At 44.1% G+C, this 25,380-nt stretch overlaps 1 protein-coding gene across 2 annotated transcripts in view; it reads left to right on the top strand.

Annotated features, from left to right (window-relative positions):
- The window catches only part of dnah7 (dynein, axonemal, heavy chain 7), a 417,860-nt gene that overhangs the window by 228,417 nt on the left and 164,063 nt on the right, over nucleotides 1–25,380 (top strand). For both annotated transcript variants that reach the window (XM_087988680.1, XM_043692898.2), the window contains 2 exons: nucleotides 2,951–3,297; nucleotides 3,426–3,606. In XM_087988680.1, coding sequence (XP_087844806.1) covers nucleotides 2,951–3,297; nucleotides 3,426–3,606 — 528 coding nt within the window. The remainder of the gene's footprint in view (nucleotides 1–2,950; nucleotides 3,298–3,425; nucleotides 3,607–25,380) is intronic.

The raw sequence follows: 25,380 nt of genomic DNA, 5'->3' as shown, positions 1-25,380 counted from the left end.
ATCCCTTGAACCTGTGTCCCTTAGTAATTGACCCCTTGACCCCTCAACCCTGGGAAAAAAAGTCTTATACTTTCCACTCTATCCATGCCATGTCTATAAATGTCTATAAGCAAGCCCCTCAACCTCCTGTGTTCCAATGAAAGTAAACCCAGTCTTCCCAAACTTTCTTCATAGCTAAAATTCCCCAACATCCTGGTAAACCTTTTCTGTACCCTCTCCAAAACATCCACATCCTTTTGATAGTGTGGTGACCAGAACTGTATGCAATATTTCAAGTGTGGCCTAACTAAAATTCATTAAAGTTGCAGCATAACCTTTCTATCCTTATGCTCAATGCCCCTTTCAATGAAGGTAAGCAATTCATAAGCCATTTTTACTACCTTATCTATCTGTGCTGCCATTTTCAGTGATCTGTGAACCTACACACCCAGTTCCCTTTGCCATTCACTGTATAACTTCCATTTGTACTTGACCTTCCAAAATGCATCACCTCACATTTGTCCAGATCTAACTCCATCTGCCATTTTTCTGCCCAAGCCTCCAACTGATCTATATCCTGCTGCGTCTTCTGACAATCCTCCTCACTATCTGCAACTCCACCAATTTTTATATGGTGGGCAAACTTACTAATTAGATCAGCTATGTTTTCCTTCAAATCATTTATGTAGACCATGAACAGTGGAGGTCCCAGCACTGACCCCTGTGGAACACCACTAGTTACAACCCTTCATTCCAAAAAGCATCCTTCCATTGCTTTCCTCTATCTCCTATGACTATGTCAGTTCTGTATCCATCTTGCCAACTCACCCCTTATACTACATGACTTCACCTTTTGTACAGTCTGCTATGAAGGACTTTGTCAGAGGTTTTACTGCAGTCCATGTCAACAACATCAGCTGCTTTTCCCTCATTTTCACCTTCTCAATAAAACACGATCAAGCTAGTGAGATACGACCTCCTTTGCACAAAACCATGCTGTCCATCACGAATATGTCCATTTGCTTCTACATGCATATAGATCTTGTCCCTGAGAATCTTTTCCAATAATTTCCCTACCACCAATGTGAGACTCACAGGTCTTTAATTTCCAGGATTATCTCTTCTTAAACAATGGGACAACATTGGCTATTCTCCAGTACATGGGGACCTCACCCGTGGCCAAAGAGGATATAAAAATGTCTGCCAATGCTCCAGCAATTTGTTCTCTTGCCTCCCTCAAGATTGTGGGATAGATCCCACCAGGACCCAGGGACCTATTTAGCTTAATACTTCTAAGATGGACAATACATTTTCCTTTTTAATAGCAACTTGGCAGAGATTTGATACTCCTTCTATGAGATCTAATTCCTTCTCTTTGGTGACACAAAGTCTTTGTTTAGGACCTCACCTACCTCTTCTGGCTCCACACACAGATTATTTCCTTTGTCCTTGAGTGGGCCAACCCTTTCCCGGGACGCAATCTTGTTTTTTTATATCTGTATAAAAAGCTTTGAGATCCTCCTTAATCCTTTTTGCTAATGACTTTTCATGATCACTTTTAGCACTTCTAATTCCTTATTTAAGTTCTTTCCCACTTTCCTTATATACTTGCAGGGCTTCATTAGTTCCCATTCTCCTTGACCTTATGTATGCTTCCTTTATCTTTCTGACCAAGGTCAGAACATCCCTGGTCATCCAAGGTTCACATATCTTGCCATATCTATCCCTCATTCTTGCAGGAGTGTGCCACTCCTGAACTCCTATTGGTTGCCATTTGAAATACTCCTACATATCCGATGTAGATCTACCTTCAAACAGCCATGTCCAATCAAAATTCTCCAGTTCCTGCCTAATATTGTTATAGTTCCCCTTCCCCCAATTTAATGCCCTCACCCAAGAGGTTTTCCCTATTCGTGGATATCTTAAAGTTCATAATATTATGCTCACTACTCCTGAATTGCTCCCCCACTGAAACTTCACTCACCTGTCCGGGCTCATTTTCCAAAACCAGATCTAATATAACTCCTTCCCAAATTGGACTGTATACATATTATGTCAAGAATCCCTCCTGAATGTTCCTTACAAATTCTGCCCCATCCAAGTCCCTAGTACATAGTGAGTCCCAGTCAATATTAGGGAAGTTAAAATCACCTACCACAACAACTCTGCTAGTTTTACATCTTTCCAAAATCTGTCTACATATTCTCCCCTCTATCTCCTGATGGCTGTTTGGAGGCCTGTAGTATTGTGATTTCACCTTTCCTATTCCTGAGTTCTACCCACAGTGCCTCACTGTGTGAGTCCTCTGATGTATCCTCCCTCAGTACAGCTGTGAGATACTCCTTTACCAGTAATGCAACTCTCCCACCCCTTTTACCTCCCCGTCTGAAACCTCTAACTCCTGGGACATTCAGTTGCCAATTCTGTTCCTCTGTAATCGCAGTAATGTCATAATTCTAAGTACTAATCAAAGCTCTAAATTCATCTAACTTGCCTATCATATTTTTTGGATTGAAACATATGCATTTCAGACCACCTCCCTTTGGATAACACTTTCTAAAGATGACCTTGAATGGAATGTTGTAAGGTTTTCAGTCATTTGCATTTAGTGTTGCTTGTTTAGCTACAACCTATGTGGGTTTCATCAGGGTGGAATAATTCTTCCAGCAAGATCATAATAGGGTTAGTTAGTACCTTTGGCTGGATGGCTGGTTTGCGATGCTGACAATGTGAGTTCTAGTCCTCCACTGGCTGAGGTTACCATGAAGGTAGCACATTCTCAACCCCATCCTTCACCTGAGGCTTGGTGACCATCAGGTTAAACTCACCACCAGTCGGCTCTCTTTACTGAGACAGGAACCCTATGGTTGCCTACGGCAACTTTACTAATATATCTGTTGCAAATCCAAATTCTGTAATAATTACATGTAAGCTATTATGATACAATGCTGAATGCTCAATTTTCTTTTAGGATATTACTGTGATGAAGTCTATGAAGAGTCCCCCAGCTGGAGTAAAGTTAGTTATGGAGGCAATTTGTATTTTAAAAGGAATAAAACCAGACAGAGTTCCAGATCCTACTGGATCAGGTAAAAAGATTGAAGATTTCTGGGGCCCTGCCAAAAAAGTACTGGGTGACATGAAACTTTTACAGTCTCTCCATGAATATGACAAGGACAATATTCCTTCAGCCATCATAAATGTCATTAGGAATAAATACATAACAAATCCAGAATTTATTCCAGAAAAGATTCGTAATGCGTCCACAGCAGCTGAGGGCCTCTGCAAATGGGTTATTGCAATCGACTCCTATGATAAGTAAGTTCTTATATTTGGCTCATAGAATATTTAAATCTCATTCTGTTCACCAGTTTCAATTTTATATTACACGAGATATAGTAAGTCTTTTCGTTTCTCATCTGCTCAACCTACCTCCTTTTTAATAGAGTGGCTAAAGTTGTAGCTCCCAAGAAAGAGAAGCTAGCACTGGCTGAAGGTGAATTGAAGATAGCAATGGATGGTTTAAGAAAGAAGCAAGCTGCACTTAAGGAAGTGCAAGATAAACTGGAAAAACTGCAAGAACAATTGGAAACCAATAAGCAAAAGAAAGCAGACCTCGAAAACCAGGTAATTTAAACACCATTTATTGTACAACTGATATTTGACTTTTTAGAGGTTAGTTATCTACTTATCTATAATTTTAGGTATAGCACATGTCAATCAAGCTCTAGACATTATCTACTAAGTATGGAACTATGTTATAGATGTAAAGCAGTCTTAAGGAAAGTAAGACCTATCCAGTTTAGAGTCATAGAGTCATATAGCACGGAAACAGACCATTCGATCCAACTTGTCCATGCTGACCAAGTTTGCCAAACTAAACAAGTCCCACTTGCGTGCATTTCGCGCATATCCCTCTAAAAATTTCCTATCCATGTCTTTTAAACTGTACTTGCATCTGTCACATGTTCTGACAGTTCATTCCAATTACGAAACAGCCAGTGTGAAAAAGTTGCCCCTCATGTCCGATTTAAATCTTTCCCCTCCCATCTTAAAAATATGACATCTCATTTTGAATTACCCCACCCTGGGGAAAAGACCTTTGTTATTTACCTTTTTTTAATGCCCCTAATGATTTTAAAAACCTCTATAAGGTCACCTCTGGACCTCGTGTACTCTAGTAAAACATTCTCAGCCTAACCAGCCTCTCCTTGCAACTCAAATCTTTCAATTTTGATAAATCCCTTCTGAACCCTCTTCAAGTTAATAATATATTTTCTATAGCAGGGTGACCAGAACTGTACACAGTACTCCAAAAGTGACCTCACCAATATCCTGTACAACCTCAACATGACGTCCCAACTCCTATAATCAATGGTCTGAGCAATGAAGGCAATTGTGCAAAATGCCATCTTACCCATCTCTACCTGGGACACAATTTTCAAAGAACTAGGTCCCTGAACACCTTTGTCTCTCCGTTCAACAACACTACCCAGGCACCTACCATTAACTGTATATGCCTTGCCCTTGTTCATCTTACAAAATACAATCCCACAGATATATTCGAATTGAAGTTCATCTGCCACTCCTCAACCCATTGGTTCAATAGATCAGGATCCATTTTGGATCTTAAAAAACCTTGTTCACTGTCCACTATACCACCAATTTGGTGTCATCTGCAAACTTATTAACCATGCCTCCTAAATTCTCATGTAAATGACAAACAACAGTGGATCCAGCACTGATCCCTGTGGAGCACTGCTGGTCACAGGCCACCAGTCCAAAAAACAACCCTTCACCACCATTCTCCGTCTCCTATCATCAAGCCAGTTTTGATAGGGGACAGTTAGCAAGCTCTCCCTGAATCCCATATGATCTAACTTTACTAACCAGCGTACCATGCGGAACTTTGTCAAAGGCTTTACTAAAGTCCATGTAGACAACAGCTACTGCTCTGCCCTCATCTATTTTTATGCTCACATTCTCAAAAGAAAACTCAGTCAAGTTTGTGAGACATGATTTCCCATGCGCGAAGCCATGTTAACTATCCCAAACAGTCCTTGACTCTCTAAATGCATTTATGATAAACCCCCAGTCCCACAGTTTCGTCTCCCCTCCTGTGTTTTATGATATCCTACCCTTTCATCTTCATTTGCCTCCTTTCACTGTCAGTTGCTGACCGAGATCCTGAAATGTAAAAGTATTACAATTGCATTACTTTGCAATTATAATATGGAATTGGGTTGTTTGAACAAATTGAACTACAATGTTGTTTAACCCTCACACAAACAGTAATCCTAATTTCTTTTGCCTAACCTGTTCCTATATCAAATTCTGTTCCATTTATTCAAACAACTAGTTAAACCTTTCTTAAATATTAACAAAGGGCGGAATCACATGGTGGGAATGGGGTTTTTGACTGACTGCCAGAGAGCTGATGTGAGCCTCATGTTGCCACAGCATCGTGTGCCACTCTGATGTTTGACAAGCAGCAGTGGACCTTCGTCTTGAATCAAAGACACGGAGGCAGGATGTCCTGCCCTCCAATATTTTCCTGCCAATTAGAGATCTGCCCTCTATTGAATTGTAGCAGATGGTGGTGGCCACCGTTGAGCACTTAGCCACCTAAAGCCCGGGTTAATACCTGGATTCTAAGACTTGTGATGCCAAGACAGGGGATTCCATGATGGGGTCATGGGCAAGATGTTCAGCAGCAAAGACAAGAAATGGCTTTCAGCAGGCTCCATATTCCTTTGCTGGACCCCTTAACTAGGTGGAGAAAGTGAGGTCTGCAGATGCTGGAGATCAAAGTTGAAACTTTATTGCTGGAACAGCACAGCAGGTCAGGCAGCATCCAGAGAACAGGAGATTCGACGTTTCGGGCACAGGCCCTTCTTCAGGAATGAGCCTTAACTAGGTGCCATTGTTTTTGAAAAAAGCACCCTCCTGGGAAACCGCAAGTAACCACGCACAGTTTTAAAGTTATACAGCCAAAATGATGAGTGCCCTCCCACCAAAAGAAAAAAACAGGTTAAACCAGTGCCAGTCAATTAAGGTCCTTCCAGGGATATTAATTGCCTACTTAAAAGTCTCAAATTGGTCACAGGATGGGAAGACTATTCAAATTTTAAAAAATTCATTTGTGAGACTTGGGCGAAGCTGGCTGGCCAGTATTGATAGCCCATCCGTATTTGCCCTTGAGAAGGTGGTGGTGAGCTGCCTTCTTGAATTGCTGCAGTACACTTGCTGTGGGTTGATGCCGGGAGGGAGGGAATGCCAGAATTTTGACTCAACAACTATGAAGGAATGATGGTATATTTCCAAGTCAGGGTAGTACGTGGCTTGGAGGGGAACTTGCAGGTGGTGGTGTTCCCAAGTACCTGCTGCCTTTGTCCTTCTAGATGGAAGTAGTCATGGGTTTGCAAGGTGCTGTCCAAGGATCTTTGGTGAATTTCCACAGTGAATCTTGTAGATAGTACACTCTCTTGCTACTGAGCGTCAATGGTGGAGGGTTTGTAGATGTGATGCCAATCAAGTGGGTTGCTTGTCCTGGATTGTGTCAAGCTTCTTGAGTGTTGTTGGAGCTGCACCTACCCAGGCAAATGGGGAATATTCCATCATGCTGCTGACTTGGTGAATGGTGAATAGACTTTGGGGTGTCAGGAGTGAGTTACTCGTCTAGTCTCTGACCTGTTCTTGTAGTCACTGTGTTTATTTGGTGAGACCAGTTGAGTTTCTGGTCAATGGTAACCCTAAGAATGTTGACAGTGGAGGATTTAGTGATGGCAATACCGTTGAATGCCAAGAGGCAGTGGTTGGAGTGTCTCTTATGGGTGATGGTCATTGTCTGGCATTTGTGTGGCGCGAATGTTACTTGCCACTTCTCTGCCCAAGCCTGGATATTGTCCAGATCTTGTTGCATTTGAACATGGAGTACTTCAGTATCTGAGGAATCGCGAATGGTGCTGAACAATGGTACAATCATCGGCGAACATTCCCACTTCTGACATTACGACAGAGAGAAGGTCATTGATGAAGCAGCTGAAGATTGTTGGGCTGAAGACACTACCCTGAGGTATTCCTGCAGAGATGTCCTGGAGCTGAGATGGCTGACCCTCCACAACCACAACCATCTTCCTTTGTGCCAGGTATGGTTTTTAACCAGCGGTGTGTTTACCCCCGATACCTGTTGATTCCAATTTTGCCAGGGCTCCTTGTTGCCACACTCGGTCAAATGTGGCCTTGATGTCAAGGGCTGTCACTCTCACCTCACCTTTGGAATTCAGCTCTTTTGTCCACGTTTGAACCATGGCTGTGATGAGATCAGGAGCTGAGTGATTCTGGCGAAACCTAAACTGGGCATCACTGAGCAGGTTGTTGCTGAGCAGGTGCTGCTTCATAGCACTGTTGATGACCCCTTCCATCACTTTACTAATGATGGACAGTAGACTGATTGGGCAGTAATTGGCCAGGTTGGATTTGTCCTGCTTTTTGTGTACAGGACATACCTGGGCAGTTTTCCACGTTGTTGCGTAGATGCCAGTGTTGAAACTGTACTGGAAGAGTTTGGCTAGGGAAGTGGCAAGTTCAGGAGCACACATTTTCAGTACTATTGCTGAATGTTATCAGGGCTCTTTGCCTTTGCAGTATCCAGTGCCTCCAACTGTTTCTTGATATCATATGGAGTGAATCGAATTGGCTGGAGATTGACATCTGTGATGCTGGGGACCACTGGAGGAACCTGAGATGGATCATCCACACAGCACTTCTGACTAAAGATTGTTGTGAATGCATCAGTCTTATCTTTTGCCTTATCTGTCTTCCCAGTATTAACTTTTTGGGATAGAATCAGGTGTCTCATGCATTAGTCTTCCACCTGATTGAATACTATTCGACCATCAAAGTCAAGATACCACAGGATTCCATCCATGGCCTTTGCTGCATTAAACAACTCTGGAAGTGCATTCCACATCTCAAAACCACTCTTGCAAACATATTGATCCATTTCATCCTTAATCTCTTACATTTAGTCCTATTTATGGTCTCTCTTACTGGATTATTCGATTGCTGAAAAACAGTCTCTTCTGATATTATTAGGTAATTAATAATATATTATTAATTATTGCAGATTGGGCTTGCCCTGGATCACAGTGGCATCCAGGAACCTCCATAAGCTACAGCTATAACACATCAATGTCCTGCCTTCCTTAATAATTGATGTGTTATAGCTGCAGCTTATGGAGGTTCCTGGATGCCACTGTGATCCAGGGCAAGCCATATCTGCAATAAGTGTTTGCAGTTTGAACAGCTTTAGCTCAGAGTTTATAAGCTGGAAGCCAAACATCATACATTGTGACACATCAGTGTAGAGAAAAGTTACTGGATACTTTATCCCAGGAGGTGGTCACATTCTTTAAGATAGAATCTTTTGATTTGGAGACTGGTCAGGGTGTGACTGCGAGTGAGGCTTGGGTACTCAACGGGCAAAGGTGCCTTTGCAATTATTCAACATATTTGAAATCCTTTCAGCTTGTTGGATGAGAGTATGAGCTGCAGGGTGGATGAGTTAACTGACACTGGCAATGGAGACCATTCAGGTGGGGGAGGGAGCAACAAAAAGGTATGTAATATGTTGGGGGAAGTTTTGGGGGGGGTGTGGTCATTGACTCTATTCCCTACAGAAAACAGCTGGCATTAAGTTGCCTGCCTGGGATCAAGGTTCAGGCCATCTGATCAGGACTACAGAGTAATTTACGGTGAGAGACAGAGGATCTAGTCATAGTGGTCCATGCAGGTACCACTGACATTGGCAGGACAAGGAAAGAGGTTCTTCATAGTCAGAATGAGGAGCTAGGTACAAACTGAAAAGTAGAACCTCACAGACCATAATGTCTGGATTATTACTGGCATCACATATAAATTGATATAGGGCAAGTAAAATTAGAAAAATGAATGTGTGGATCAAAGAATGATACAGTAGAAATGTGTTCAGGTTATTGCGGCACTGACACTAGTACTAAGGAATTGAAAGTTGTACCAGTGAGATGGTCTGCACTTGAATCTTGCTGAGGATAACGATGTAACTAGGGAAGCTGAGAATATTTTAAACTAAATAGTTGGCGCAAAAGATCAAATTTGGGAATGACAAACAGACCATGACCAGAACTAATAGAGAGTAAACCAACAGATAAGGCTAGAAGTCACAAAAATAATAAAATGACACAAAGACTCTGTATCGTGTTATGACTAAGATGGGAGGAGTGCACTGGTCTCTCTCACTCTCTCTAGTCTAACTACACCGTTGGTTACAGCACGTATTAAAATGTTTTATCCAGTCACCAATATAGCTCATTAAGTACCTTTTTTAAGAGTTAAATGATCCAGCACCAGGTGTTTTTTCATAAACAAGAAAAGTATTGATTATGTTATGGAAACAAGACTTATTCAGCAAAGATGTACAGTTGATTTACCCAATTTTCCATCTGAAAGTATAAATATCTACCCTGCTAAATAACTCACGGCAGAGGGTAAACTTTGCCCAATACTTTTTTTAGTGTTTGGAGGGTGAAACGGATAAGACATAAATATTCAAGGTGGCTTTCAGCTGACATTTAGATGGGCATCACTAAACATAGGCAGTTGTCACTGGAATGATTGCAGTTGCAGCTTGATCAGGAAACATCAAAAATAACTGTTTTAGAAGCTTTTCAAGAGAACAGCCAGATTGGTGTTTCAGTTTTCACATTGCACCTTCAAAAAGCATTACTCAGAATAACAGGAAACATTCGGTACATTCACTCAGGAGGCTATATCCTAACTAAACTCCAAACAAGATCCAAATCAAAACTAATTCCTGACAGTTAAATCAAGGCATGTGACTTCTAGTAAACAAGTCCAAGCAATTAACTTTAGCCATATGAGTTTTAAGAAATGAATTTTAAACAAAATGCCCAATATGTCCTTTCAGTGACCTTTTTTCAGAAAACTAAATATAGTCCAGGTAACTTCTCAGTGTTCAAATGAACGTTCACGATTTTGTAGACATGAGTCCTCAAACAGTATTAAATATGAAGTGCCTCACAACAATCTGAAGGCATGTGGCTTTTACTCAGTTAATGGAAAGGAGGGAGGAACTCAAGATGCATGAAATAAACTAATAATACAAATAAAAATGAATAAATATGATTTGAAAGTCATTAAGGAGACATGACTGCAGCATGACATAGCTTGGATCTTGAATATTTGAAAGGAACCTGACATCTAGGAAGGATATAAAGCTATCCAAGGTAACTGGGTGACAATAAAGAGAGATGATCTAAGTTCAGCATACTAGCATACAGTAACTGTTGGTTAGAGATGAGAAATGATAAACCCCCAAAGTTACTCATGGGATTAATGTACAGGCCCCCTAATAAAAACTACTCAGTAGGATTGAATATAAAATTTAAAAAATGGTTTCCTGTCAGAGAGGTATGACAAAAATCATGGGATATTATAATTTATATATAGACTGGAAAAATCAGATGGGCAAAGGTTGAGAGATTTTAGAATATTGTTGGGATAGTTTCTTGAGATACGTTCTGAGCCAATCTTGGCATCAGTCATCACAGTGGAAGATATCAGTAGCATACCAGATAAGCATTGTGGCCATCATGAAGGGGAAAGTTATGGGAAAACTGAAAGGTCTGAAGGTGGATAAATCTCCTGGGCCAGATGGGCTATGCCGGAGCATTCTGAAGGAGATAGCTAAGGGGTTTGTGGATGCTTTGGTGGTGATCTTTCAGGAATCACTAGAGGTAGGACGGAGATGGGAAATTATAGGCCTGTTAACCTGACCTAGATTGTTGGTAAGATTTTAGACTTCATTATTAGGGATGAGATTGCAGGGTACTTGGAAGTGCATGGTAAAATAGAACTGAGTCAGCTTGGCTTTGTCATGTTTGAAACATCTGTTAGAATTCTTTGAGAATTTAATGAGCAAGCTATACAAAAGAGTGGATCGGTTTGGATTTCCAAAAGACCTTCAACAAGGTGCCACACTGAATAAGATAAGAGCCCATGATGTTAGGGGCAAGTACTGGCATAGATAGAGCATTGGCTGACTGGCTGAAGGCAGAGAGTAGAGATAAAGAGATTTTTTCAGGATAGCAGCCGGTGACTAGTAAAGTTCTATAGGGGGATGTGTTGGGGCATAACTATTCACATAGTACATTAACAATCTGTGTGAAGGAACTGAGGACATTGTTTCTAAGTTTGCAGATAACACAAAGTGAATTTGGGGAAGTAAGATAGAAAATAAAGACATGACAGATGAATTAAGCATGTGTTTTGCATCAGTCTTCACTAAAGAAGTTGCAAGTAACACCTCTGCTTTTGCTCAGTTAATGGAAAAGAGGGAGAAACTCAAGATGCATGAGAATAAATCACCAAGGCTTTTTTGATAGCACCTTCTGGACAGAGGGACAAAAGCAGCCAATGCATGGGAATTTTACCACTTGCAAGTTCCCTGCCAAGTCACATACTATTCTCACTTGGAAATTTTATGAAATCTAGTAGTACAGCAGACAAGCAGACACAGAACTGACAACAGGCTCTGCATCTGGATCCGTTGTTGATGATTTCAATCAGAAAAAAAAACAGTTTTTCAATCATTTTATCAGTCAGCAGTCACAGCATGTACAAATGACATTTAACCATTGTCATTCCAAACACTGGGACATGGAGTCCTTCGACAAGGAGAACAATAGGATGTTCTCTCATGCATTAGAGCTGATTCAGAGATATACTGGAACTTTATTGCTGGAACAGCACAGCAGGTCAGGCAGCATCCAGGGAACAGGAGATTCGATGTTTCGGGCACAGGCCCTTCTTCAGGAATGAGCAGAGAGTGTTCAGCAGGAGAAGATAAAAGGTAGGGAGGAGGGACTTGGAGGAGGGGCGTTGGAAATGTGATAGGTGGAAAGAGGTCAAGGTGAGGGTGATAGGTCGGAGTAGGATGGAGGCGGAGAGGTCAAGAAGAAGACTGCAGGTCAGGAAGGCGGTGCCGGGCTGGAGGGATTCGGCTGAGACAAGGTGGGGGGAGGGGGGATGAAGAAACTGGTGAAGTCCAAGTTCATCCCCTGTGGTTGGAGGGTTCCCAGTCGGAAGATAAGACGCTCCTCCTCCGACCGTCGCGTTGTTGTGGTTTGGCGGTGGATGAGTCCAATGACCTGCATATCCTCGGTGGAGTGGGAGGGGGAGTTGAAATGCTGTGCTACAGGGTGGTTGGGTTGGTTCGTCCGGGTGGCCCAGAGGTGCTCTCTGAATCGCTCCGCAAGTAGGCGGCCTGTCTCCCCAATATAGAGGAGGCCACACCGGCTGCAGCGGATGCAGTAGATGATTTAAACCAGCTGACAAGGGAGGCGCAGTAGTAGTTTGGCGCACAGACCTTTACACCGCTGAGGCCAAACGCCAGCTCGCAGATACCTCCTCCTACCGTCCCCTTGACCATGACCCCACCCCCCACCACCAAACCATCATCTCCCAGACCATCCATAACCTCATCACCTCAGGGGACCTCCCATCCACCGCCTCCAACCTCATAGTCCCACAACCCCGCACCACCCGTTTCTACCTCCTGCCCAAAATCCACAAACCTGACTGCCTCGGACGACCCATCGTCTCAGCCTGCTCCTGCCCAACCGAACTCATCTCGGCATACCTCGACACGGTCCTGTCCCCATTAGTCCAAGAACTCCCCACCTACGTTCGTGACACCACCCACGCTCTCCACCTCCTCCAGGATTTCCGCTTCCCCGGTCCCCAACGCCTCATCTTCACCATGGACATCCAGTCCCTGTACACCTCCATCCCCCATCACGAAGGACTCAAAGCACTCCGCTTCTTCCTTTCCCGCCGTACCACCCAGTACCCTTCCACCGACACCCTCCTTCGACTGACCGAACTGGTCCTCACCCTGAACAACTTTTCTTTCCAATCCTCCCACTTTCTCCAAACAAAAGGAGTAGCCATGGGCACCCGCATGGGCCCCAGCTATGCCTGCCTCTTCGTAGGGTATGTGGAACAATCCATCTTCCGCAACTACACTGGCCCCACCCCCCCATCTTTTCCTTCGCTACATTGATGACTGTATCGGCGCTACCTCGTGCTCCCACGAGGAGGTTGAACAGTTCATCCACTACACTAACACCTTCCACCCCGACCTCAAATTCACCTGGACAGTCTCGGACTCCTCCCTCCCCTTCCTAGACCTTTCTGTTTCTATCTCAGGCGACCGAATCAACACGGACATCTACTACAAACCAACTGATTCCCACAGCTACCTGGACTACACCTCCTCCCATCCTGCCCCCTGTAAAAACGCCATCCCATTCTCCCAATTCCTTCGTCTCCGCCGCATCTGCTCCCAGGAGGACCAGTTCAAAATACGTACAACACAGATGGCCTCCTTCTTCAAGGACCGCAATTTCCCCCCCGACGTGGTCGACGGTGCCCTCCACCGCATCTCCTCCACTTCCCGCTCCTCCGCCCTTGAGCCCCGCCCCTCCAACCGCCACCAGGACAGAACCCCACTGGTCCTCACCTACCACCCCACCAATCTCCATGTACAGCGCATCATCCGCCGTCACTTCCGCCACCTCCAAACAGACCCCAGCACCAAGGATATATTTCCCTCCCCTCCCCTATCAGCTTTCCGTAGAGACCACTCCCTCCGCGACTCCCTTGTCAGATCCACACCCCCCACCGACCCAACCTCCACTCCCGGCACCTTCCCTTGCAACCGCAGGAGGTGCAACACTTGCGCCCACACCTCCCCCCTCACTTCTCTCCAAGGCCCCAAAGCAAACTTCCATATCCGCCACAGATTCACCTGCACCTCCACCCACATCATCTACTGCATCCGCTGCAGCCGGTGTGGCCTCCTCTATATTGGGGAGACAGGCCGCCTACTTGCGGAGCGATTCAGAGAGCACCTCTGGACCACCCGGACGAACCAACCCAACCACCCTGTAGCACAGCATTTCAACTCCCCCTCCCACTCCACTGAGGATATGCAGGTCATTGGACTCATCCACCGCCAAACCACAACAACGCGACGGTCGGAGGAGGAGCGTCTTATCTTCTGACTGGGAACCCTCCAACCACAGGGGATGAACTTGGACTTCACCAGTTTCTTCATCCCCCCTCCCCCCACCTTGTCTCAGCCGAATCCCTCCAGCCCGGCACCGCCTTCCTGACCTGCAGTCTTCTTCTTGACCTCTCCGCCTCCATCCTACTCCGACCTATCACCCTCACCTTGACCTCTTTCCACCTATCACATTTCCAACGCCCCTCCTCCAAGTCCCTCCTCCCTACCTTTTATCTTCTCCTGCTGAACACTCTCTGCTCATTCCTGAAGAAGGGCCTGTTCCCGAAACGTCGAATCTCCTGTTCCCTGGATGCTGCCTGACCTGCTGTGCTGTTCCAGCAATAAAGTTTCAACTTTGATCTCCAGCATCTGCAGACCTCACTTTCTCCTCAGAGATATACTGCACAAGTCATAAGGCACACATGCAGTCAGAGATTCTAAGTGTCATAGAAAGAATGACAATCTTTTCCCCACTGTTTCAAACCATCACATTATGCATGAAGGCAAAATTGCGCATAAGATAGTAATGTGGACATTTTGTAGTTCATATTGAGATAGGTCGCTCCTAGACCATGTCATTGTAAATTGTGGAACATAGGTGAAAATTTACATTACTGATCTTAGTTCTGCTTCTCAGCCATTACGGCAATTCATTTGTAACATTCAATGACATGGTCAAGATTACTTATAGCTATAATTTTCAGTTGACAAAGTTGATCATTGCCACAAAACTTTCAATACAGATGTCTTTACTTGTACTGTGTAGACAACTGTATATTTCTCTTTGACCAGTCTCGCATATCTTTCTCAAAAAATCCTGCTGCCTCAAACAAAAAAAAAGTTTTACTCTTCTTACTTCAGGTACTATGGCAGCCATTTTTAATTTCCATTGTGCATTTGTGCTTTTGATGAGGGTAGAATACAACATAGGTAATACTTCACAGAGTGATTTGTAGATTCAGCCTGCCAATGTAGTTGACCCTACCCTCCCCAAAGCCTTGCATGCCCTATCAAATTTAAGTCTGCATTTCCCTACTTTATCCCCTAGCCCTTAGCTTACAGCTTAGTTATGTTATATAGAAACTGGAGCCCATAAGTCAATTACAGATTTGCGAACACAAGCCCAGTCTATTTGAAAACCAGCCTTCCTTCCATTGGTTCTGTCTACACTTCCTGCTGCCTTGGGAAAGCAGCCAATGTAATCAAAGACTCTTCCCGCCCTGATTATACTCTCTTCCACCCTCTTTCAGCAGGCAGAAGATATAAAAATTTGAAAACATTTGCCAGCAGATTCAAGAATAGCTGTTGTTGGACTAATAAACAGACCTCTCACACACTAGACTTGATCTTTCTCTGCACCTTCTCTGTATCTGTGACACTATGTTCTGCATTCTGTTCTATTACTCTGATGTACGTATGTAAGATATGATTTGCCTGGATACCATTCAGACAGTACTTTTCACTATATCTTGGTACATGTGGAGCAGCACGGTGGCTCAGTGGTTAGCACTGCTGTATCACAGCACCAGGGTCCCAGGTTCAATTCTAGCCTCGGGTGACTGTCTGTGTGGAGTTTGCACATTCTCCCCGTGACTGCTGGGTTTCCTCTGCTTTCCTCCCACAGTCCAAAGCTGTGCAGGTTAGGTGAATTGACCATGCTAAATTGCCTATACTGTTAGGTGCATTAGTCAGAGGGAAATGGGTCTGGGTGGGTTACTCTTCGGAGGGTCGGTGTGAACTTGGTGGGCCGAAGGGCCTATTTCCACACTGTAGAGAATCTAATCTAATCTAATAATCGATCAAATAAACTGCTGAAGTCAGCAAGCGTGCGCAAAGAAAGCAATATGAAGTATACAGAGACTGATAGCCTAAAAGCTAGTGCAAACTGAATGAATGCCTAACAGCCATGAGATTCATCCTGTGCAGATACATGAGAAGCCTGTGAGCAAAGCAACCTAACAGATGCATGTGAGTTATAGGTGTCATTGAACTTCAACATAAAGAGTTGAAGTGATTTATGAGCATAGTAAGCACGTGTGATGATCTGGTAAAAGTGGTCATTTGCTCATGCTGACCTGAATGAATGAAGGGCCAAGGAGGAAGGATTACCATGGAGTATGCAGGGATATTGTTATGATGAAGCAGTTTAATATTAACTTACATTAGCTGCAGCAGCCAGGAATCAATTTTGATTTACATGTCAGAATATTGCACTGTTTGGTTTCTTGGAGAAGGAGAAGAAAACTGGATGTAACATTGAAAAGAGTGAGTTGAGGCTTTAATGGGATGCAAATACATGGAAATTAAAAATAGTCATGTCAAAATGGCAAGATTTTGAAGTCACAATTTAAGGCTTGAGTGGAAAAGTTTTTCTTAAGGTTGAAATTCAGTTATTGTTCATTTTCCCTTTCTTTTCCCTTTTTTTGCCATTGCTCATGCCAAACCAGGAGTGAAAAATTTCCTTCCTTTGCTTAGAACATAGAACATAGAACATAGAAGAATACAGCGCAGTACAGGCCCTTTGGCCCTCGATGTTGCGCCGATCCAAGCCCACCTAACCTATACTAACCCACTATCCTCCATATACCTATCCAATGCCCGCTTAAATGCCCATAAAGAGGGAGAGTCCACCACTGCTACTGGCAGGGCATTCCATGAACTTACGACTCGCTGAGTGAAGAACCTACCCCTAACTTCAGTCCTATATCTACCCCCCCTTAATTTAAAGCTATGCCCCCTTGTAATACCCGACTCCATACGCGGGAAAAGGTTCACACTGTCAACCCTATCTAACCCCCTAATCATCTTGTACACCTCAATCAAGTCACCCCTAAACCTTCTTTTCTCTAATGAAAACAGCCCCAAGTGTCTCAGTCTTTCCTCATACGATCTTCCTTCCATACCAGGCAACATCCTGGTAAACCTCCTCTGCACCCGTTCCAGTGCCTCCACATCCTTCCTATAGTATGGCGACCAAAACTGCACACAATATTCCAGATGCGGCCGCACCAGAGTCTTATACAACTGCATCATGACCTCAGGACTCCGGAACTCAATTCCTCTACCAATAAAAGCCAGTACGCCATATGCCTTCCTCACCGCACTATTTACCTGGGTGGCAACTTTCAGAGATCTGTGTACATGGACACCAAGATCCCTCTGCTCATCCACACTACCAAGTATCCGACCATTAGCCCAGTACCCCAACTTTTTGTTATTCTTCCCAAAGTGAATCACCTCACACTTAGCTACATTGAATTCCATTTGCCACCTTTCTGCCCAGCTCTGCAGCTTCTCTATATCCTGCTGTAACCTGCCACATCCTTCCTCACTGTCAACAACTCCTCCGACTTTCGTATCATCCGCAAACTTGCTCACCCAACCTTCTAACCCCTCTTCCAGGTCATTTATAAAAATGACAAACAGCAATGGTCCCAAAACAGATCCTTGCGGAACACCGCTAGTGACGGCACTCCATGAAGAAACTTTGCCATCAACTACTACCCTCTGTCTTCTTCCATCCAGCCAATTCCTAATCCAAACCTCCAACTCACCCTCAATGCCATATCTCCGTATTTTCTGCAGTAGCCTACCATGGGGAACCTTATCAAACGCCTTACTAAAATCCATATATACCACATCTACCGCTTTCCCCTCATCAACCTCCTTCGTCACCTTTTCAAAGAATTCAATAAGGTTTGTGAGGCACGACCTGCCCTTCACAAAACCATGCTGACTATCCTTGATCACATTATTCCTATCCAGATGTGCATAAATCCTATCCCTTACAATTCTCTCTAAGACTTTGCCCACAACAGAAGTGAGACTCACCGGCCTATAGTTACTAGGGTTATCCCTACTCCCCTTTTTGAACAAGGGAACCACATTTGCTATCCTCCAGTCTTCTGGCACTACTCCTGTAGACAAAGAGGACATAAAAATCAAGGCCAATGGCTCTGCAATCTCCTCCCTTGCTTCCCAGAGAATCCTAGGATAAATGCCATCAGGCCCAGGGGACTTATCTATTTTCACCTTTTCCAGGATTTCCAACACCTCTTCTCTACATACCTCAAAGCCATCCATTCTACTTATTTGTGTCTCAGTATTCACATCGACGACAATGCCCTGTTCCTGAGTAAATACTGAAGAAAAGTATTCATTCAGTGTCTCCCCAATCTCTTCCGCCTCCACACGCAACTTCCCACTACTATCCTTGACTGGACCTATTCCTACCCTAGTCATTCTTTTATTCCTAACATACCTATAGAAAGCCTTAGGGTTTTCCCTAATCCTACCAACTAAGGATCTTTCATGTCCCCTCCTTGCTGCTCTTAGCTCTCTCTTCAGGTCCTTCCTGGCTACCCTATAACTCTCAATCGCCCCAATTGAACCTTCACGTCTCATCTTGAGATAGGCCGCCCTCTTCCATTTAACAAGGGATTCCAATTCCTTATTAAACCACGGCTCCCTCGCACGACCCTTTCCTCCCTGCCTGACAGGTATGGGCGGCACGGTGGCACAGTGGTTAGCACTGCTGCCTCACAGCGCCTGAGACCCGGGTTCAATTCCCACCTCAGGCGACTGACTGTGTGGAGTTTGCACGTTCTCCCCGTGTCTTCGTGGGTTTCCTCCGGGTGCTCCGGTTTCCTCCCACAGTCCAAAAAGATGTGCAGGGTCAGGTGAATTGGCCATGCTAAATTGCCCGTAGTGTTAGGTAAGGGGTAAATGTAGGGGTATGGGTGGGTTTCGCTTCGGCGGGTCGGTGTGGACTTGTTGGGCCGAAGGGCCTGTTTCTACACTGTAATGTAATCTAATCTAATCAATATAGGTACATAATTATCAAGGACACTCAATAGTTGCTCCTTGAACAAGCTCCACATATCATTTACACTCTTGCCTTGGAGTCTACTTTTCCAAGCCACACATCCTAAGTCATGCCTCACCGCATCATAATTTCCCTGACCCCAGCTATAACTCTTGCCCTGTAGTACACACTTATCCCTCTCCATCACGAGAGTAAAAATCACCGAATTATGGTCACTATCCCCAAAGTGCTCACCTACCTCTAATTCTAACACCTGGCCTGGTTCGTTACCCAGAACCAAATCCAGTATGGCCTCACCTCTTGTTGGCCTGTCTACATATTGTGTCAGGAAACTCTCCTGCACACATTGAACAAACACTGACCCATCTAACGAACTTGAGCTATAGCTTTCCCAATCAATATCAGGAAAGTTAAAGTCCCCCATAACAACCACCCTATTACTGTCACTCATCTCCTGAATCACCTTCCCTATCCTTTCTTCAATGATTCTAGGACTATTAGGAGGCCTGTAAAAGACTCCTAACAGGGTGACCTCACCTTTCCTATTCCTAACCTCAGCCCAAACTACCTCAGATGGCAAGTCCTCATCCATCGTCCTTTCCACCACTGTAATACTATCTTTGACAAGCAATGCCACACCTCCCCCTCTTTTACCCCCACCTCTGACCCTACTAAAACATTTAAATCCAGGAACCTGCAACAGCCAATCCTGTCCCTGTTCTAGCCATGTCTCCGTAATAGCCACAACATCGAAGTCCCAGGTACCAACCCACGCTGCAAGTTCACCTACCTTATTTCGTATACTTCTTGCATTGAAGTATACACACTTCAAGCCACTTTCCTGTTTACAGACACCCTCCTTGGAAATTGATGCCATGTTCCTAACCTCCCTACACTCCAGGCCCTGCACCCTGAAGCTACAATCTGGGTTCCCATGCCCCTGCAGAGTTAGTTTAAACCCCCCCCAAGAGCACTAGCAAACCTCCCCCCAAGGATACTGGTGCCCCTCAGGTTCAGGTGTAGACCATCCTGTTTATAGAGGTCCCACCGTCCCCAGAAAGAACCCCAGTTATCCAAAAACAGGAATCCCTCCCTCCTGCACCATCCCTGTAGCCACGCATTTAAGTGTTCTCTTTCCCTATTCCTCGACTCTCGATCACGTGGCACGGGTAACAAACCAGAGACAACAACTCTGTTCGTTCTAACTATGAGCTTCCAACCTAGCTCCCTGAAAGCCTGTTTAACATCCTCGGCACTCCTCCTACCTATGTCGTTGGTGCCAATATGGACCACGACTTCGGGCTGCTCCCCCTCCCGCTTAAGGACCCGGAAAACACGATCAGAGACATCACGTACCCTTGCACCTGGGAGGCAACATACCAAACGTGAGTCTCTCTCGTTCCCACAAAACCGCCTATCTGTGCCCCTAACTATCGAGTCCCCAATTACTACTGCTCTGCTCTTCTTCACCCTTCCCTTCTGAGTAACGGGGACAGGCTCCGTGCCAGAGACCTGAGCCCCGTTACTTACCCTTGGTAAGTCATCCCCCCCACAAGTATCCAAAACGGTATACTTGTTCTTGAGGGGAACGGCCGCAGGGGGTCCCTGCACTGGCTGCTTCCTCCCAGTCCCCCTCACTGTCACCCATCTATCTGCCATCTTTGGAGTTACTACTTCCCTATAACTCTGATCTATGACCCCCTCTGCCTCCCGAATGATCCGAAGTTCATCCAACTCCAGCTCCAGTTCCCTAACACGGTCTTGGAGGAGCTGGAGATGGGTGCACTTCCTGCAAGTGTAATCGGCAGGGACGTCGATGGCATCCCTCACCTCATACATGTTGCAGGAGGAACATTGCACTGCCTTCACTGCCATCCCTCTAAAGCTAACTTTTATTTAAAAAAAAAAAAACTGGGTCTAAAGAATACAACAAGCAAAATTCAGCACTTACCTACTTACCACAACAGGTGTTATTATTAGGTTAGAGGAGGAGGGCGGGTGGGAGGCACTACCCGTGTAGTGCCTCGGGTTCCTCTCCTTCGCGCTTTTAAAGGGGGAAAAAACCTACCCAGGTAAGCTTACACTAACTGCTTCCGGGTCTCGGCTGCCCCTCTGGTCGTCGTCACTTCCCCCTGGTGCTCCCGCTCTTTCTGTGAAGAGAGAGTGAAAGAAAAAAAAACACCGCTGCCCGCTACCAGTAAGCACTTTTAAAACCAAACGGTCTTACCTTCGCTGCTGCTCGCACTGGAAATGACCAACGGCTTCGAAGGGTGAGTATAAATACTCACCGCATTCCTTCCCGGCTGCCCCTCTGGTCGTCGTCACTTCCCCCTGGTGCTCCCGCTCTTTCTGTGAAGAGAGAGTGAAAGAAAAAAAAACACCGCTGCCCGCTACCAGTAAGCACTTTTAAAACCAAACGGTCTTACCTTCGCTGCTGCTCGCACTGGAAATGACCAACGGCTTCGAAGGGTGAGTATAAATACTCACAGCTTTCCTTCCCGGCTGCCCCTCTGGTCGTCGTCACTTCCCCCTGGTGCTCCCGCTCTTTCTGTGAAGAGAGAGTGAAAGAAAAAAAACACCGCTGCCCGCTACCAGTAAGCACTTTTAAAACCAAACGGTCTTACCTTCGCTGCTGCTCGCACTGGAAAATCCAGAACCTTTTAATCTTTTAAGCTTGTAATCCAGAACCATGACTATTCACTTTAATGTAGAAGAACCTCTACAGGTACACAACCCATCTACAGAGGTATTGGAAAGCCAAGATAATGGCAGAAACAGTTTATAATTTTTCTTTTATGACCAGATATGAAACTAGTTATGCTTGTGCAGTCTAAGTAAAATTCCTCACCATTTTTGCAGATGGTGTAACAAGAAATTGAATTGATACTACATAAAGGAATTATCTAACCAAACAAAACCTACAATTGGGTGTTTTGATTTGGTGCCAGTACTGAAATCAAATGTAATTGATGTAGATCTCTCTCAGTTGAATAAAGCTGTTGAAAAAGAATATATTCAGGGGAAAGTCAGACTGCAAGACCCGCATTGTCACATATTCCTACAGCAAAGTCTGAACAAGAAAACATAAATTTTGAGGTGACCTGTGCGTCACTGACTCCTAATAGTCTACCAGCAAGAAAACACATTAAAGTGGTAATTCAAAAGGCACAAAAAACAAATGCGTAATGTTATGAAATCTGTGATAGAGTATGTTCGATGTCACCCAATTAGAAGGGAAGATTTTGAGCAAAGAAGACATCTCAGTGTCATGGATAACTTGCTGATTTATGATAAGACTCAGACTTGACATACGGTGATCCCAGATAGAGTTATATCTGGGTCCCTTTGCTAGCACTGAACTGAGGACCACTTGATTTTCCCTTCTGTGATACTTCAGGTTTTGTCCCTCTGTTGCTCTATTCTTCTTTTAAATACATCTTTATAACCCCTCCCTTAAAAAAAAGCTTAAACTTCTTCACTTTTGGAAACTACCACTTCAAATTCAACCTCTCTTTCCTCTCCTCAGTTCTTGAAAAGATTTTTGCCTGAAACTCAAGTGCATCTTTTTGGAATTCCAGAGTTGAATTCATCCAATCAGGTTTCCCCTTCAAGTCATGATAGGAAAATGGCTCTCATCAGGGTCACAAATGACATCCTTTGTGACTTTGATAAAGATAAACTATCCCTCCTTGACCTCTTGACAAGTCTGTAATATTTGACAAGATTGGCAAAATTATCTTCCTCCAATGTTTGTACGTGGTTGTTCAACTGGGTGGAACTACTTTCACTTAGTTCTGTTCTTACTTATCTAATCATAGCAAGTGTATCATTTGCAATAATGTTTCCTCTCATTCCTGCGCTGTTACCTCTTGTGTACTCTAAGGGTATATCCTGGGCATCTGATATTTGTCATCCATATTTCAGTCCTTGACAACATCATCCAAAAGCACTATTATGCTTTTTCATCTTCAATTCTGATAGCCACTCTACCTCACCAAAACCTTTCTCATTTACTCCACTGCTCAATTATCAGGCTACTTATCCAATATCCAGTATTGGATGAGCAGAAACTTCCTCCAGTTCAATTTTGGGATAAAGTTTTTCAGTTGTTTTCAGCTCCTGCTTCAGTCTCCCATTTCTTAACTGCCAACTCCGCTCCTTCTCTTGGCAGGAGGATCTGAGAATAAACTAGATTATTTGTAACTTTGATGATGTATTTAACTGAGCGATAAGCTTTGTACATCCTTACCATCACTCTAACTGTTTATTTCCATTGCTGTTTCTGTCTAAGGGCTGCTGAAACCTTCATTCACAGCTTTGTTATGTGATTTTTTGGAAGATTTGTAGCTCAGGTTGAGGTTCAGGTTGTAAGTTTGCTCGCTGAGCTGGAAGGTTCGTTTTCAGACGTTTCATCACCAAGCTAGGTAACATCATCAGTGAGCCTCCAGTGAAGTGCTGGTGTTCTGTCCCACTTTCTATTTATATGTCTTGGTCTGTTACAGTGGGTGATATCATTTACGGTTCTTTTTCTCAGAGGTTAGTAAATGGGGTCAAAATCGATGTGTTTATTGATGGAGTTTCAGTTTGAATGCCAGACCTCTAGGAATTCCCATGCATGTCTCTGTTTAGCCTGTCCTGGGATGAATGTGTTGTCCCAGTCGACGTGATGTCCTTCTTGGTCTGTATGTAAGGATACTAGTGATAGTGGGTCATGTTTTTTGGTGGCTAGTTGGTGTTCTTGTATGCTGGTGACTAGTTTTCTGCCTGTCTGTCCGATGTAATGTTTGTTACAATCCTTGCAGGGTAATTTGTAAATAACATTTGTTTCAGGTTCATCAGTAGCTGTTTCACTGTGCTTGTAAGTTTGTGAGCTACCATGATGCCAAGGGATCGGAGTAGTCTGGTAGTCATTTCCAAGATGTCTTTGATGTATGGTAATGTAGCCAGAGTTTCTGGGCGTGTTGTGTCTACTTGTTTGGGTTTGTTGTTGAAGAATCAGCAGACTGTGTTTATCAGATCGGGTTGTTCTTGAATACTCTGTATAAGTATTTTTCTTCTGCTGCTCGTAATTCCTTGGTGCGGCAGTGTGTTGTGGACCATTTAAATAATGTCCTGATGCAATTTTGGAAAACTTAGCACCAAAACACTTTGCAACAGACCATGAACTGGACAAGCACATTAGAATGAGCCATCAGCATCAAACACCAACAGACCAAGACAAAGGAAAAACTATCCCTACAAGAAAAACTGGACAACCTCACACAAAAGAACAGCACGGACAACTCAGAAGCTTGAATTAAGAACCTATCCAACCAACCACTAAAAAACGTGGAAAAATAAGAGAGATGAACTACTGCTACAGAGACGCAGACAAAGAACTTCTTAGCAGCATTAGAATTAACCCTGAAAGACAAAGAACTCAGAAGAAACCCAGCAGACCATCAGACAGACAGTTGCACCAACACAAAGCAAGAATAAGGAAGGGAACACCCTCAACACACAGGAAAGGAAAGATCTAGAAGGACTCAGAGAAGACAGAAACATTGTAATCCTACCTGCAGACAAAGGGCGCATAACCATCATCCTAAACAGGACACAGTACATTGAAAAGATTAAGTCACTGCTCGCAGATAACGACACTTATCAACAGATGGCGATAGAGACTCCACAGCTCAAAAACTGCATCACAGCCGCATTGAAGAAGCTTCATAAATCAGGTGAAATTAACAAGACAGATCTCTAAAAAAACGAAATCTGGTGGATCCAACGCACCTCGCTTCTATAGATTACCTAAGGTATTCAAACCAGGGGACCCCTCAAACCCATTGTCTCACTCCCCGGCACACCGAAATACAGACTAGCAAAAGAATTCCACCGAAAACTGAAATACCTAGTAGACGACATGCCACTCTATCCACTCCACCCAAGAATTCCTGACCATCATCAAAGACACCAAAATAGAAGAGGATAAAATAATGGTCTCATTTGATGTAACAATCCTATTCACACCAATTAACATCAGCGTAGCCAAAGAAACACTGACCTCACTACTAGACAAACCAAGGACTCAAATACCAGACAACACCAACTTTATCAGCAAGGACAACATCCACAAGCTAGTAGGCCTGTGCTTCACTACCCACTTCATCTTAAATGACAAAACCTACAAATAAGTTAATGGAACACCCATAGGATCACCAATAGCAGGCTTCTTAGCTGAAGCAATAATGCAGAGACTCAAACGAACAGCTGTCCCCATGATCCAACACAAATTTTGTATCGCTACATGGATGACACCTTTGTCATCACAAAATGGAACAAATTAGAGGAAACCTACAACATCATCAACAGCATCCTTACTGGCATAAATTTCACAAAAGAGGAGGTGAACAACAACAGACTGTTCCTGGAACAGACAGTTAATGGAGAACTGCAGACTAGCGTCTAC

This window comes from Chiloscyllium plagiosum, unplaced genomic scaffold, assembly GCF_037043375.1.
Source record: "Chiloscyllium plagiosum isolate Xiang-an unplaced genomic scaffold, Cpla_swu_hap1 HiC_scaffold_7, whole genome shotgun sequence".
NCBI classification, from domain to species: Eukaryota; Metazoa; Chordata; class Chondrichthyes; order Orectolobiformes; family Hemiscylliidae; genus Chiloscyllium; species Chiloscyllium plagiosum.
This window is presented reverse-complemented; position numbering and strand designations above follow the sequence as displayed.